Genomic DNA, 17,376 nt, shown 5'->3' on the forward strand with positions numbered 1-17,376 from the left:
ATGTGAGTGTGTGTGATGGGGAGGGAGATGGTAGTATGAGGGCTGACCTCTGAGTCAGGGGCATCATGCAGGGCACAAAAAAGGCCAGGGTCTGCGAATTTCCAGGAAGCCCCCCCCCCCCAAAGCCGCGGTAGTGTTTCTGAAGCCCAGAAGAAAAGTGGGGAGTTGGGACCACAGCCTTTGTCCCCAGATCTTAGGTTTAGGGTGGGGTAGCGGTGCCCCAGATCCAGAGGAAGAGCTCCGCCCTGAGATTAGAGCTGCCCGGGGAGCCAGGCCTCAGGGATTCCTTCCTGCCACGGTCTGGGCCCTGACCTTGTGTGCCACGCCGTTGCCAGGCCCCAGCCCCCAGCATCCTGGCTTCCGGCCTTGGCGAGGATACAGTGCCTCCCCCTCCCTCACTGCCAGCTCACCGGCCCACCATCGCTGTCCCTCCCGGCCTCTGGAGGACGCCTTAGCCTCACCCTCCAGCTTCGCGCTTTGGCTAAAATTCCACAACATTTATTGACTGAGTTCTCCCTGCGGGCAGTTCATAAAGTCTGCCCGGGTGGTGGCGGCAGGTTCCCCAAGAAAGTCGCCGCTTCAAAAAGGGGTGTTTGCTGCCTCATCCCTGAGACGGTTTAGAAGGTGCAGCAATTCACATTCTTATATTCGCCCTGTGACCTACTCCAGGCTTCAGGCTCTTCAGGATCCTTCTTCAGAACTTACTCCTGGAAGGTTCTGCCAGCCCCTACCCACGCTGGGAGGTGCCGGGCCCTGTGTGGGCAGGGTGGGTCTCCCTAGTATGTTCAAGTAGTTGTTGTTTCCTATCTGCACCCCTTGGCACCCGTCCAGGACGATAGACAGCTGCCCTTTAAGAGAAATTAGCAGCAAAATTAGGCGGAGCAGCGGCACCTCGCGTTCACCCTGGGGAAATGCAAGTATTGGGTCTCTGAATCAGCCAGGGGCCGGTCAAGGTTTGCCCTTGGCCTTCCCCTTCAGGCTGCCCCTCTAGAACTGGGTTCACAAAAGCTTAAGAAGAGTGATAACTGACATTTGAGATACTGATATTTGGGTCTCTTCTCTTCAGAGACCCTCTGGACAGACATAGCAACAATGGAACTTAGAGGGGCTGGCAGAGCTGGTGCTGGGAAAGTCAGAAGACCCAGGGGCAAATCCAGGCTTTGCTATGTGATCTCAGTGGGATCCTCTCCCAGTGGGTGTCAGTTTCCTCATTTATTAAAGGAAGAGGTTGGGTTAGATGATCTCTAACACCCTCCCCCCACCCCTTCCCAAGGTATCTGGACATATGTCTTGAGGAAGAAGCTGGGGAAAGAATTGAGCAGGGAAAAGGAGGGGTGAAGGATGAGTACCTGGTATTGGATTTAGCCCTGAGGTCCAGTGGGGCCAGTTCTTGCCATGTCTCTTAAAGCCCCCTGCAAACAAACACGGAGCTTTCAGGCCCCATGTCCAGGGGCCTGATTCCCCTACTACAGACCCCTCAGCCCCAAGTTTTCCTTGGCAAAAGGACAGGATTCACAGGGCACTCCAGCTCATCCGCTATTCTCACCAAAGGCTCACCTAATTTCCTTGGGCCCCAGAACCTGGGACCCAACCTGAGGTGGGTTGGGTATCTGGCTTCTGAAAGGTGAGGTCTTTGGAGTTTGGGGCAGTCAGGTAGTTGAATCTGAAGATGCCCCTGCTATCTTGGTATCCTGAACCTGCTCTCTCTGTGTCCTGATCTCAGTAAGGCTTGTACATTTTTTAAGAACAGTGCTGGGGCACTCCTCCAGGTGCAGGCTGTTCAGGCTCTCAGAGACTGTGGAATCATTCCAAGAGCACAGGCTTCCCATGATTCCCCCTGGGTCATCCATTTCCGTCTCTCCTCGGCCTGGTTCTAAGGAAAACAACCTTCTATTGCTTCTCCTGTGCTCAGAAAGAAACTTCTTCACCTGCAGACACAGGAGGAGCTTGCTGGGTGTGAGACAGCCAGAGTTAATTGGAGGAAGTAGTCTCTTGGGCCATATTTACTGTCTGGGAACTTGAGAGTTGGTGGGGGGTGGAGAAGATTAAGGCATAAAGAACAGTAGTCAGTGGGGAGTCACTGGGTAGCCAAGGGAGCCATGTTGTAACATCCCTGGGAGTATGGGTGAGGGTTCACCATGGAGACAGCAGCATCCCTCTTGTCCTGCTCCAGAAGGAACACTTCAGAGGTTTTTGATCAGCAGTCTGGAGAGACAGCAGAGTGGGCTGCAGGTGAACAAAACTTCTTCCTAGGTGAAGCCCCTTGCTGACAGATTCAGGTCTTGTCCCAGCTGCCTGCCAAATGGCCAACTCACCCTGGAAGGAGGGCCTATCCTTGGGCTTATGGCTCCAACAGTGCTGCATTAACTTCTTCAGCCCTTCCAAGCCAAGAGTGTTGGGCCTGGGCTCTGGTAGCTCACTCAGAAGGGGCCGGTTCTGTTTCTCACACATTGCTACCTGCGCCAGCCATGTCTGGATCACCACTGCCGGGTGGGGGGTGGAAGAAAAGAGAAGGCATTGAGGGTATGCCCCTTTCTTCATCATGGAAAAGGGCAGTTGAGTGTGGTCCAAGGGGGCGTGAGAAGGGAGTAGGATGGTCTGAGTAGATAAGCAGGAAGGGGAGGGCCTGGAGGCTTAAGCCTGTGTGAGGAGGGCACCTGGGGTTAAGGATCCCAGAGTCTGCTTAGAGTACTCCTTTCAGCTTCTCTTCTGACTAGCACTGCCCATATTAAGATCCCAAAGCTGCAGGAGACAAAAAGCTGAGGCAGCCAATAGTAACACTTCTCTCTCACATATCATGCATCCCTTAGAAGGGCCTAGAAAGTTGTAGAGTATGTGTTTGGAAAGGGTACCTTACCTGTAGACATCACTGTCCATGGAGGCCCTCTGGTTTACATCAGCCAACAGTTCTGGGGCTAAATAGCTTAGGGCGCCCCCTACTCACCGAACCCTGCCCCTGACAAAAAAAAAACCACCTTAAAATGTTGACAAGCTAAAATCTGCCAGCTGCAAAGGGAGGGAAGGAGGAGGACATAGAAGAAGGGGCCAGGTAGCCTCCAGAAGCACCTTCTCCCCAGTAGGTGAAGCTCCAGCCTGACAAAGGGGGTAGGAAGGATCAGAGGAAAGGTAGGGTCAGTGGCGACCTTGGGTTGGAGCTCTGGGTCTCCTTCTCAGTGGAACTGGGGTCAAGGGCCTGAGTCTTCTGGCCCAGGTTGGCCATGGATCTTTGAGGGCCTGATCAGGTAGGCTCATGAAATTGATGATTGTGGGTCAAAGTTTTTGTCTTCTGGTAGGGAAGGGGCTGAAGCTTCCGGGTAGACCTTGGCCTCTGAACAGTTCTGTGTCCAGAGCGAGAGGCCGAGGGTATACAACAGGACAAGGCTGTGGCAGGGCCTGTGTCAGATTGGCATCAGAGGCTCCGGGCCAAGGTCTGTTCCTGAGACAGGGCTGGGATGTGTGTGAATCGGCTGACCTTGGCACGCAACTCTAGGTCCAGCAGGACGTTGGAGGGCTTGAGGCCTCAGTGCAGCAGTACCGGGTTCAGGTTGTGCAGGTAACACAACCTCGCGTGGCAGGAGGCAGCGGAGCAGTCACAGCCAGGGCCCAGGGCGCTGGTGCTGCAGCAGCTCCGATAGGGAGGTGTTTTCCATGAATCAAGTCACCAAAGCCGACCCAACACATTCTCCCACTCCAGTTTCTAGGTGAGGCCTAGCAGGTGTGGCACCTACTGGTCTTGCAGATTTACCATGGCTTTGACCTCCCGGGATATGGCCTTCCTACAAGCCAGGAGGGGGCTGCAGAGTCTGGCAGAGGTCCTGGAAAAATCCTTCTACTCCTCATCCAGTCCCTGAGGAACAGCGGGGTTGTTCTTGACCGCTACATCATAACCCCACGCCCTATGATGCGCCCCCAACACCTCGCGGAACCTCACTGGCTGAAGAACTTGGACTGTCCAGTTCCCTCTGGGCACCAGGGGTGCGGAGCAGCTGCTGGGCCTGAGAGAGGTGCCAAGTCCACCAGCCAGCCATGGCCCCACGTCCGAGCTGCTCCCTCCACTCCCTGTGACTCGGCACTTTGTGTACAACCGTCGGTCTCCCCCGCCGGCCCCAGCTCCCCTAGCCTTGGCACAGGCGCAACCGAGTTCCCTGAGCCTGCAGCCGAGTGCCCTGTGTAGAGTGTTGGAGGCTGCCCCACTCACCATAACTTGGAGGGAGACATCAAGACTGGAGGGTATGAGAGGCTTCTGGAAATTGTGAGTCACACAGGTGGAGTGACTTCTGGGGCTCTGGGCTTGTGGTGGAGGCGGGGTGGGGGAAGGGCTGGAGGGTGGTCACTCTCTAGACGCTGCCACCCACGGATTCCGCTTCCTGGGTAGCCCTCCAACACTGAGGGACTTAGCAACTTCCTTCTTCCACAGGCGACGGGCACCTGCACAGTATTGACCCTGGGATGGAGTGAACTGAAAGCTAGTGCTTTTCTCTTCTTACTGTTTTCTTGAGCACTTACTGTGTGCCACATCCGGATTTGGTGTCGCTGGGCATTTAGGGTGCCAGGGAAAGAATTCTCACCTTCCAGGAATCCACAATCAGCCCAGTTCTACAGCCTGTGGCTCTCTCTTCTCCCACCCAACCCCCAGCTCTACCACCTGCCAGACCTGCTGGGGGGTTCTTAGGAGGATTTTATGGGCCAGGGGCTCAGCTTTCTCAGCTGCCCTAAGATGGTAACTAACACTTCTATGACGATTACCATGTGCCAGGTACAAATATCAGTTTGTTTAAATCTCACATCAACCCTAAGGAAGTGGTACTGCTTTTATCCCATTTTTTTTTTATAAATGAGGAAACTGAGGCACTGATAGTTTATCTTTGCTAAGCCAATATGGAACTGGCTCTAGAGCCTGCCTCTTAACCATCAAGTTATCCTACTCTCACATAGCCTTCAGGGCTGTACCACTCAGCTGGTCGTGAAGGCAGTTGAGGAAGGTGCGAAGCGTCTGTATTCCTGCCCAGTCCCTGATAGCTGCTCTTGCTGAAGCAAGCCCCTGGCATTGGTAGTGACTTCTCTGCCCTATGAACTGAAAATCCTGGAGCTGATAGACCAAGACCTATTCTCAGGGCTTGTGGTCAGGTTAGATGTGTTGGTCCAGCCAGGGGGCTAATGGCATTGTGGCGTCAACTGTGGTGAAAACACCTTAGAACTCCTTACGACCACCCTGTTGCCAATTCCTTCATGTAAATACCCTAATTCATGTTCCTGATAAGCGCACGATCTGGATTTGGACCTTTGAGAATTCAGGAGCTTGGGGAGGTTTAGGAGCTTGGGGAGGTTTAGGAGCCCTGGTAGCTCAGTGGTTAAGAGCTATGGCTACTAACCAAAAGGTTGGCAGTATGAATCCACCAGCAACTCCTTAGAGGCTCTATGGGGCAGTTCTACTCTGTCCTGTAGGGTTTCTATGAGTTGGAATCGAAGCAACGGCTTTGGCTTGGTTTTTTTGGGGAGGCTTACAGATTAGGGTAGACAAAAAATATCTATACATTACCTCCCCAGGACTCTGGCCATGGCAAAAAGTTGTGGGAGCTAGCCCTAGGGATTCAGTTCTTTGTGAGGAGACCCAGCCCCTGGGGCCGTGCTCCAGCATTCACTAGAAGGTGCTCACATTGGTAGTTGCTTTCCCTTCTGTCAAATGGTCAGTGGGCTCTGCTGGTTGGAACAGAAGCAGCCAGCAGTGATTTCCAAGAGCAACTGGGAAACCTAGGATCCACACCATGGATTCTGGTGGGGTCAGTTCATGTTATTTTGGAGTTACTTAGGGAATTCCGAAAGGTTACTTCTTAGACTATAAAGCCGTTGCCGTTGAGTTGTTTCTGACTCATAGTTGACCCTCTAGAACAGAGGAGAACTGCTCCATAGAGTTTCCAAGCAGCGCCTGGTGGATTCAAACTGCAGACCTTTTGATTAGCAACTGTAGCTCCTAACCACTATGCCACCAGGGTGTCGAAGACATAGAAGTATGGGGGAAATGTCTGTATGAAAATGGACCCCACTCACTATGGCCCCTGCTCCCCCTACCCTTGGGGTTCTTTGGGGAGAGCCCTCAACCCTGCAGTGCCCAGGGCATGTTCTTCTCCTTTAGGACTCCAAGAAGGTCAAAAGCCCCTTTTTACTTACCAGGCTGAGAAAGACTGTTTTCATAAAGAACTACAGTGCTTCTACTGCCATCTATCCCAGTAAAATGGAATCCCTGCCCCTAATGTGTTTCCTCACAGAGTGCATTTCAGAATCACATCCTGAAATGTTCCACTGGCAGAACCTAAATCTCATGTCTACACCCTTAAGACAAGGGAGACTGGGAAATGCAACTTCTTTTGGTTCTATATTAGCATGGTGGGATTAAAAAGATTTTGGACAGCTGTAAATGATAAATGTCAACACGGGTGAGCACACACATACACACATACACAACAACAACCATAATTTACCTTCTACCACTGTACAGTCCTCTCCTTGTCTACTGTGTCTCACTAATTTCTAATGTCTCAACCTCTCTGAGCTTCTGTTAATTACAGTACCTAATGGGTTGGGTTACTGTGAGGATGAAATGAAATAAGGCATGAAAGAACACAGTACATTTCCTGGCACATACTAAGTGCACAATAAATGATAGGCATTACTTCCATAAGCATTGTTGGGTTTCCAGTTGAATGAACATTTGTAGTTCCCAACAAAATGTGAGGCAGAGAATATTATCCCCATTTTGTGGAGGAAGAAACTGAGGAGGCCGTTAGAGGTTAAACAACCAGCCTGAGGACATACAGAGCAGGATTTTAAACCCAGATCTATTGTCTTTCAGCTATTTGTAGGGCAGAGAATATTCATTTAACTACTTGCTCAGTGAAATACCTGTAGTAGGCTAACTTTGTTTTCTGGGAAGTTCCCAGCACTACCCATTCCCACAGTCTGTTTAATGACTCACCCCTAAGGTATTCTTTCTCTTCTCTTCTCTCCTCTCCTAGAGTGGGTGATTGAGGAAGTCCGTTGTGTCTCTGCGTAGTTTTGAGGAGAGAGGCCTTTAATGCCAGGTCTCTGGCTTCTCTGCTGAAAGGTACTTACTTGAAGTTTGCCTGTCTGGCACAAATGTATTCAACAATTTTAAGAAAGTCGATTGTTGACCTAGAGCTTCCTGGGTGGTACAAAAGGTTAAGCATTTGACTATTCGCTGAAATGCTGATGGTTTGAACCCACCCAGAGGCACCTTGGAAGACAGGCCTAGTGATCTGCTTCCTAAAGGTCACTGCCACGAAAACCCTTTAGAACAGTTCTACTTTGCACACATGGAGTCATCATGAGTCGTAATTGACTCAACAACATTGTTGACCCAAGGGCTTTTGAGCTCTGTGCCACATGTCCTCAGCCCACCTCTGATTTGAGCTGCAGCTATGGTGGACAGTCCATTGACCCTGCCAGTGCCCCATGCAAGGTGTCTTGTTTCTGCCTTTCTCTTTCTAACACAAGTGTGGGAGGAAAGGAGTTAGTGCTTCGAGGACAACTCTGCACCAGTGCCACAGCCTCCTGTCCTTGAGAGGGTCAGTACCACAGCCTTCTGTCCTTCAGAGGGTCAGTTTTAAGGTGTTCCCCACAGTTCTTTAGAGGGTCCCTGGATGGACTGAGCTTCACCTCAGTAACTATCTCAACATGCAACTTTTTAATTGGCACTTTCCCCTTCCCTGACTCACATTTTCTGCTCCCTCCTTCCTGATTCCTGGGACCACGTCCCAGGAGGTCTCAGGTCGTGCTCTCAGGCACTGTTTCCAGGGGAACATAGATGCCTTTGGATTATGGTGTTCCTGAAGAATATTGACTTTAGATTGCATCGACTGCCAGAAGAATGAACAAATCTGTCTTGGAAGAAGTACAGCCAGAATGCTCCTTAGAAGCAAGGGTGGCGAGAGTTTGTCTCACGTACTTTGGACATGGTATCAGGATGGACCAGTTCATGCCAATGGGTTTGGTTTTTGGGTAACGAGCATCTTTTCACATGCTTATTTGCTATCATCTATCTTCTTAAGTGAAGAGTCTGTTCGTATTTTTGCCCATATTTTATGGGGTTGTTTTTTCCTTACTATTGAGTTTCCAGAGTTCTTTATGTATTCTGGATTCAAACCTTTTTTCAGATATATCATGTAAAAATATTTCCTCACTTTCTATGGCTTGTCTTTTCATTTTCTTAAGTGTTTTTTTTTTATCGTGCTTTAAGTGAAAGCTTACAGTTCAAGTTAGTTTCTCAGACTAAAATTTGTACACACATTGTAATGTGACCTTAGTTGCTCTCCCTGTGATATGACAGCACACTCCTCCTTTCCACCCTGTATTTCCCGTGTCCATTCAGCCAGCTCCTGTACCTCTCTGCCTTCTCATCTCACCTCTGGACATGAGTTGCCCATTTAATCTCATGTGTCTACTTAAGCTAAGAAGCACACTCTTTACAAGTATCATTTTATGTCTTATGGTTCAGTCTAATCTTTGTCTGAAGAGTTGGTTTAGGGAACGGTTTTAGTTTTGGGCTAACAGAGCGTCCGGGGGCTGGGGTCCCTCTAGTTGCAGCCAGACCATTAAGTCTTTTCTTTTTACTAGAATTTGAGTTCTGCACCCCATTTTTCTCCTGCTCCCTCAGGGGCTCTCTGTTGTGTTCCTTGTCAGGGCGATCATTGGTGGTAGCCAGACACCATCTAGTTCTTCTGGGCTCAAGCTGATGGAGTCTCTGGTATATGTGGCCCTTTCTGTCTCTTGAGCTCATATTTTTCTTGTGTCTTTGGTGTTCTTCATTCTCCTTTGCTCCAGGTGAGTTGGGACTAATTGATACATCTTAGATGGCTCCTTGCTAGCTTTTAAGACCCTAGATGCCACTTACAGAAGTGAGATGCAGAGCGTTTTCTTAATAAACTTTGTTATGCCAATTGGCCTAGATGTCCCTTGAAACCATGGTCCCCAGACCCCCGCCCCTTCTACATTGTCCCTCGAAGTGTTTGGTTGTATTCAGGAAACTTCTTAGCTTTTGGTTTAGTCCAGTTGTGCTGACTTCCCCTGTACTGTGTGTTGTTCTTTCCTTCACCTAGAATAATTCTTGTCTTCTATCTAGTTAACGAATACCCCTCTCTCTTCCTCCCCACCCTCGTAACCATCAAAGAATATTTTCTTCTTGTTTAAACCTTTCCTTGAATTCTTATAATAGTGGTCTTTTATAATATTTGTCCTTTTGCGACTAATTTCAGTCAGCATAATGCCTTCCAGATTCATCCATGTTATGAGACGTTTTGCAGATTCATCGTTTTTCTTTATCATTGTGTACTATCCTATTGTGTGAATATACTGTAATTTGTTTATCCATTTGTCCTTTGATGGGCACCTAGGTTGTTTCCTTCTTTTTGCTATTGTGAACTGTGCTGCAATGGACATGGGTATGCATATATACCTATTCGTGTGAGGACTCATTTCTCTAGAACATATTCTAAGGAGTGGGATTGTTGGATCGTATGGTAGTTCGATTTCTAGCTTTTTAAAAAAAAAAGTTTTTTTTTTTTTTTATAAGGACACGCCAAATTGATTTCCAAAGTGGTGGTACCATTTTACATTTCTACCAGCATTGTATAAGCGTTCCCGTCTCTCCACAACCTCTCCAACATTTATTATTTTGTGTTTTGGATAATACCAGCCTTGTTGGGGTGAGAGGGCATCTCATTGTAATTTTGATTTGCATTTCTCTAATGGCTAATGATTATGAGCATTTCCTCATGTATTTAACACTGTTTTTTGAAGAGCCGAAGTTTTACTTTTGATAAAATCCAACTTGTCAATTTTTTCCTGTATGTATCATGCTTGTCACGTCGTAAGTAAGAAATCTTTGCTTAATCCAAGGTCATGATGGTTTTCTCCTAAAAGTTTTAGGGTTTTACATTTTTTATTTATATCTATTTTTTTTTATTAGTTTAATTTTGTGTTTTTCATTTATTTATTTTTTGGAGTTTTAAAATTTTTTTTATTGTGCTTTAGATGAAGACCCACAGAGCAAATTAATTTCTCATTAAACAATTAATACACATATTGTGTTGTGACACTGGCTGCTAGCCGCACGATGTGTCAGTGTTCTCCCCTTTTCTATCTCGGGTTCCCCATTTCCATTCGTCCAGGTTTCCTGTTCCGTTCTGCCTCCTTGTCCTTGCTTCTGGGCCAGTGTGCCCATTTAGTCTCGTGTATTTTTGTTTGTTTTACGGTCCTGTCTAATCTTTGGCTGAAGGGTGAACCTCAGGAGTGAACTCATTACTGAATTAAAAGGGTGCCTGGGGGCCATACTCTTGAGGTTTCTCCAGCCTTTGTCAGATGGGTAAGTCTAGTCTTTTTTTTGTGAGTTTGAATCCTGTTCCACATTTTTCTCCAGCTCTGTCTGAGACCCCTGCACTGTGATCTCCATCAGAGCAGTCCGTAGGGGTAGGCAGGCACCATCTAGATGTGCTGGTGTTTGTGTTTTTTAGATCTATTTGTTTTTAAAGATTCCATCATCCCTGCTTAGAGTGTGAGTGTGTGTACGTGTGTGTGTATGTGTACTTCTTGGATCTTTGACCTCTTCCTTAGTTTTTAAGGAAATTCATTTGAAAGTGTTAGATTGACTTACCTTTGATAAGGGAAATAGATGGGGAATTTGTGTAGCTTAGGCAAGGTTTTGGGTGGAAGAGAGTGCCCTCCACACCCGCAGCTTTGAGGTGGAAGTACAGAAGTAACCCAAATGAGCATTAAGAATGTTTAAACAACCACTTGTTCTCACCTAAAGACATGCCTTCCAGAGTTCTTCTCTGCCAAAGACTTAAAAGGTTCCTCTTTGTTTTAAACTGAAAGCTGTGGAAAGGTTTTGAGCTGTGGACCAACAGGATCAGATCTGTGTTTCAGGAAGACCAAGCCAGTGGTTGTCTGGAGCATGGATTGAGATGGGGAGAATTGATGGTGGGGAAAACAGGAGACCATAATTAGAGTAATTCAAGATAGAGATGATGAGGACCTGTACCATGTTAATGCCAGTGGGAATGGAGAAGAGGGAGCCAGTGAAGAGATATTTCCGAGGTATTAATGAGAGGATCTGGAGGAAGATAGAGAGGGAGTGTTTGAAGTTTCTATTCTGGAACATTGAGAAAATGATGATGTTATGAAATGAGTTGTGGAACATAGAAGGGGCACAGATTGTGTGGGAATGGATTATGTTTGGGCGTGGACATGTTTGTGTGAGGGCCCTGTGCTACAGCCTCAAGGAATCTCCCAGCAGGAAGGAAGAAACAGGAGGCTGAACAGGGAGAGGGTGCAAGTTAGGTTGAAATGAATGGCACCAATCAGGAGAGGCTATGGAAGGACAAGGGAAGAAAGCAGAGGACAGAAAAACTTGCAAATTCAATGTCAGGTCAATAGAAGAGAAACTGGTAAGGGAAAATGAGGAGAGTTCAGAGAGTTAGGAGCAGAATCAGGATAGTATAGAATTATGGAAGCCAAGGGAGAAGAGAATTATCAGAGTCAGCTGAGATGACATCTAAGGTTGGGTTTCTCCAAAAGAAGAGCCTGAGCATGGATTTAAGTGCTGATAGTGTTTTTGGGAGGTGAGCTCTGGAACAGGAGTGAGGGAATAGAGAGAGTGAGACAGGGAAGGAGGAAAAACCAATATAAGGGTGTGTTCATAGGCATTGCTGTTCCAGCAGAACATTCAAATTTAGAGAATGCCTCCCAGAATCCTCCAAATAAAAGACGGGAAGATGAAACATTCATCTGCCAATGTCTGTACTCATTGGTGAGGGCAGCACCTGGGTGACTAACTCCCCTGCACTTCCTGGCTGTGTTTGCATCAGACTGGTAAAGGAGTGGGTGATGAGCAAGTGCCCATTGTGTAAGAAAACCAGGAAGGAGAAAATGAGAGACAAGGTGCAGACTTGAGGTAGAATGCTGGCAGAGCAAAGTTGAGTCTGAGCTCACACAGAACTGTCTACCATGGCTGTGGCTGAAAACAGAGATGTAATGTGGGGGCAGAGGCATCTGCTAGAGATGGTAAACAAATGGGCTGAGGATTCACCCAGCCTGTGGGATTGGCAGTAAAGCAGACTTTGGTGATCCTAGAGAGTGGAGTTTTATGTTTCATTTTTGGCGAGTTAATGAGTAGGATCTGAGGAAGTGGAAGCAGAGAGCATAGACTACTGTTGAGAAGTCTGGTAGTAAAGGAACAGGACAAGGCAGGGATGTTAGATTAAGCAAGATGAAGGGTCAGGAGAACTTCCTTCTTCCTTCTTCTTTCCTTCTTTACCTCCCTCCCTTCCTTGGAGTAACTTAAGACTGTGAAAAAGAGGGAGTAGTAGTAGAGAGGGAAGAATTGCAGGCATAAGAGAGGGAGTGAGGATCCAAAGTAGTGGGTAAGGATGGATTTCAGGGGCATAGGTCGAAGGGTTAGCTTTGAATAGAGGTAAAGATGTCTTTTTATGAAAAAAAAAAGTCTAGAAAATAGGTGAATATACTGAATTATATTGAGGATATAGGAAGGAAAGTAAGTTTCTGTTTGCTCGGCAAGTAGGGAGAAGAGAGTTAATGTAGCCCAGTGGAAGAGAAGCACAGCTTTGGATTCAGATAGATCTAGGCTGAGATTTCAGCTCCATCATTTCAGAGTTGTTTGTCTTTGGGAAAATTCCTTAATCTCTGTGAATGTCAATTTCCTTGTGTATAAAACAGGAAACTAGTATCTACTCAACAAGGCCAACAAGTGGATAGTAGTATATAATACATATATTATAGTGCCTGGTGGCCTTGGAAACCCTATGAGGCAATTCTACTCTGTCTTATAGGGTCACTATGAGTCAGAATCAACTCAACAGCAGTGGGTTTGGTTGTGGGTTTTGGTTTTGGCACACGATAGACACTCAAAAGGCATAATTATTATTAAGTAAAATAATTTTCTGAATAGGAAAAATTAAGTGGGACTTGGGTATGGATTAGCCCCTGTGAGAAGTGGGAAATAAAAACAATATCATTTATTGTATTTTTTCGGTTCTAGATTTTACATTTGATTTTTTAAATAGATTTTATTTATCTGCTAAAATTCTCCATGTTATCATCTATTTACTCAAACTTATTAACTGCAGTTATTTCGAAGTTCATATCTTGTAACTCAAATATCTTGATCACCTGTGGGTCTGCTTCTCTTGTCTATTTTTTTCTCCTGATTTTCAGTCATTAGTTGCTTTTCCTTGTAACTTTTGATTGAATGATGGATATTTATATGAAAAATTATAGAGATACTTTAAGTCTCCAGATAATATTAGGTTATTTTATCTAGAAATAATTCATTCTTGTTTCTGGCAGGCAATTAAAGTAGGGAAGAATCACCTTAATCTGATATGGGATTGAGTTGATTTGAGGTTGAGTTTAAGTCTTTCTGAGGACTGATATAATTACAGATTTTCCTTTGTGCCAATTACTAATTTATTGCCTCTCAGCTCCAAATCCACCCTTCCCTGCTTCCTTGACAATATTGGAACTGGATTCTAGAAATAGTTCTTTTGCTTGCTGGTGCAATGTTAAGCATTGTCAGTAGAGGGTGCTGATGGGACACTGGAGGACAAAGGGTCCCTCTTCCTGGTTCTGGTGTGCCCCTTTTGCTAGGCTCCTGCAGCTTGTGCAACTTCTTCAGTGCCCAGCTCCTGCAGTGCACAGTGGTCAGTAGTGTCCAGTGGCCAGTAGCTCCCCTGGCACCTCCTCAGGTGGCTTCTTAGTGGATTGCCACTAGTGAAGCACCTCCCCATGAACAGCTCCTCATGATACCTTCTTAGGCAGCTTTGCATCAAATTCTAAGGTTCAATATTTCAACCACTCCTCCACCAACCAGTGAGCCACAACCAGCCTTCTTCAACTAGGCCTGTATATCAGCTCTGGGGTGAGGGATGGGATGGAATGGTGGTCTTCCTTGGACATTCTATCTCCGCCCTTGGGTAGTGGCTCTTCCTTGTATCTGCTATTCCTATATTCTTTAAAAGTGTCTTTTTTCTTTTCTAGTCAATTCCTCATTACTCCAGTCCCCACTATAGTTAATAAGTCTTTATGTTAAACTTCCTTAGTTCAAATTACTGTGTCGTTTCTATTTCCGATTGAATCCTGATTGATACAGCTTTAGTCTTAGGGTATAGCTCTTCAAGGGCACTAACTGAAGTCCTGGTGTGTTTATCAGGGCCCCTCCTTCTCAACAGATCCTGAACTCTAATTTTTGTTTACTCTGTACCATGAGACTGCTGAAAACTCTGCCCAAACTGTTAGGCACTGTTTTTTGCTCAGCTTCTCAGCCTCTTGGGTGCCTCTCACAAACTGACAGATGCTCCAGTGAGGAAAACTGCAGAATGTTGGGCACACTCAGTGTGCTTTCTTTCTACCTGGGACCTTGGCTCCTCGGGTAACTGGCAGCCTTGGTTAATTTCCAATGTCTTCTAACATATTTTCAGAATTATATCCAGCTTTTATACTTTTTTTTTTTTATATACTTGCTCTCAGAAGGTTGCTCTGATGCAAGCTAACTCATTAGAGTGAAATAAGTTGGATATAATAAAGAATGAGCAAAGTGTTTGTGGAGCAGTACTGAGTGTCCAGCTGAAGTTAGAAGGCAATGATTTATTATAGAATCAATCTTCATGATTATGATAATTTCGCCCAACCAGGAGAAGGGCTTATCCTAGTTTGGGCAGTGATGAAAAGTTAGGGGCTGAGGAAATCCTGACTGCTTGTGAAAAAATATTTGAAATGGCTGACATAGATCCCAAGATGGGCCCAGAGATGACTGAAGTGGGGAGCTGTTAGGCTAGGAGAACAACAAAATACTGGGCATTAGAATTGGTGAGGAGGGAAAAGAGCACGGTTTGGGCCCAAAAGAGGAATTTTAGAGTTCGATAGTAGGAGAAGGAGCATTCGTAAACCTTGATAAGTCCAAACTGTGTTGAATACGTAAAGTATTGAAGTGAGGCATGAGTCAAGGTCATTAGATTGAGGGACCATGACCTAAGGTGTTGGAATAGCCTTAGTCACACAGGTTGATGGCAGTGATAAGGTAGAGAGACACAGTAAGTTAGGAGTCAAAGTTCATCATGAAAGTCCTTTAGGTCTGCAGGTGGCTATGACTCAAACTTTAGAGGAAGAGAAGCTGTTGAGTGAAAATGATCAAGAGTTTTCTGGGAGCTACTGTGAGGATCTATGAGAAGGAAAACCCTACCTCCCTTCCTGATATGTGGGAGCACAGCCTCTCTGTGGGAGGATTGTGAGAGAATATCCAGGTCTCAGGTAAGGTGAGAGAGGGGGAGTTACTGGGAAGAGGGCCAAGGAAACGATAATTTATGCCCACAGAATGGAGATACACAAGTGGAAACGCAAGGTGAAGGTAAGGGACTGGGATTGCTCCTGGGGAGAGGTAGGGAAGCAATAGAGAAGACAGCAGACTGCAATAATGGAGAATCACTTGGATGAAGGAAGCATGTCAGTATGAGCTATATTGGAGGAACTGCCTTCCTTCCTTCCACAAACATTCGTTAAGCACATACAAAGTGCAAGGCTGTCTTCTGGGCATTAGGGAAAGACAGATGAATCAGACATGGATCTTGCCCTTAAGGATCTATGAGGCGGGGGATGGGGGGGTTGGGGGGAAGGTGACATGATTTTTGCTTTTCTTTTTTTAAATTGTCATTTAGGTGAAAGTTTACAGAGCAAATTAATTTCTCATTAAACGGTTAATACACAAATTGTTTTGTGACATTGGTTGCCAACTCCACGATGTGTCCACATTCTCCCCTTCTCCACCCCAGGTTCCCTGTTTCCATTCATCCAGTTTTTCTGTCCCTTCCTGCCTTCTCATCTTTGCTTTTGGGCTGGTGTGCTCATTAGTCTCGTATACATGGTTGAAGTATAAAGCACAGCCCTCACGTGTGTTATTGTTGGCCCTATCAAAAAATCAAGCCAAACCCATTGCCATCAAGTCACTTCCAACTCATAGCAACCCTATAGGACGGAGTAGAACTGCCCCATAGAGTTTCCAGGGAGCGCCTGATGGATTCAAACAGCTGACCTTTTTGGTTAGCGGCCGTAGAACTTATCCACTACACCACCAGGGTTTCCTGCTGGCCCTATAGACCTGTCTAATCTTTGGCTGAAGGGTGGACCTCAGGAGTGACTTCAATACTGAGTTAAAAGGGTGTCCAGGGGCCATACTCATGGGGTTTCTCCAGTCTCTGTCAGACCAACAAGCCTGGTCTTTTTTTTGGTGAATACGAATGTTCTATATTTTTCTCTCACTCTGTCTGGGATCCTCTATTGTGATCTCTGCCAGAGCAGTAGGTGGTGATAAATGAGCACCACCTAGTTGTTCTGGGCTCAGTCTGGTGGAGGTTGTGGTAGTTGTGGTCCCTCAGTCCTTTGGACTAATCTTTCCCTTGTGTCTTTAGTCTTCTTAATTCTTCACTCCAGCTGGGATGGGACCAGTAGATGTATCTTAGATGGCCAATTGCAGGCTTTTAATTGCAGTTGCTACTCAGCACAGTCAGATGTAGAACATTTTCCTTTTTTCAGTTTTTATTGTGCTTTAAGTGAAAGTTTACAGATCAAGTCAGTCTCTCATACAAAAATTTATACACACCTTGCTATATACTCCTAATTGCTCTCCCTCTAATGAGACAGCCTGCTCCTTCCCTCCACTCTCTCTTTTTCATGTCCATTCCACCAGCTTCTAACCCCCTCTGCCCTCTCATCTCTCCTGCAGATGGGAGATGCCAACATAGTCTCAAGTGTCTACTTGACCCAAGAAGCTCATTCTTCACCAGCTTCTTTTTCTATCCCATTGACCAGTCCAATCCCTGTCTGAAGAGTTGGCTTTGGGAATGGTTCCTGTCCTGGGCTAACAGAAGGTCTGGGGGCCATGCCCACCGGGCTCCTTCTAGTCTCAGTCAAACCATTTAAGTCTGATCTTTTTAAGAGAATTTGGGGTCTGGATCCCACTGCTCTCCTGCTCCCTCAGGGGTTCTCTGTTGTGTTCCCTGTCAGAGCAGTCATCAATTGTAGCCGGGCACCATCTAGTTCTTCTGGTCTCAGGCTGTTGTAGTCTCTGGTTTATGTGGCCCTTTCTGTCTCTTGGGCTCGTAATTACCTTGTGTCCTTGGTGTTCTTCATTCACCTTTGGTCCAGGTGGGTTGAGACCAATTGATGCATCTTAGATGGCCATTTGCTAGCGTTTAAGACCCCAGACGCCGCTCTCCAAAGTGGGATGCAGAATGTTTTCTTAGTTGATTTTATTATGCCAATTGACTTAGATGTCCCCTGAAACCATGGTCCTCA

General features: G+C 46.4%; 1 protein-coding gene across 1 annotated transcript; it reads right to left on the reverse strand.

Moving 5' to 3' along the window:
* Positions 1-256: 256 nt before the first annotated feature.
* Positions 257-4,028, reverse strand: RIPK3 (receptor interacting serine/threonine kinase 3). The gene is given in 10 exon segments (XM_064291846.1): positions 257-686; positions 688-903; positions 1,593-1,928; positions 2,138-2,205; positions 2,316-2,483; positions 2,693-2,742; positions 2,858-3,006; positions 3,473-3,557; positions 3,559-3,697; positions 3,932-4,028. Coding segments are annotated over 10 exon segments (1,377 nt in total). The 3' UTR covers positions 257-617.
* Positions 4,029-17,376: the final 13,348 nt, after the last annotated feature.

Source organism: Loxodonta africana, chromosome 10, assembly GCF_030014295.1.
Source record: "Loxodonta africana isolate mLoxAfr1 chromosome 10, mLoxAfr1.hap2, whole genome shotgun sequence".
NCBI classification, from domain to species: Eukaryota; Metazoa; Chordata; class Mammalia; order Proboscidea; family Elephantidae; genus Loxodonta; species Loxodonta africana.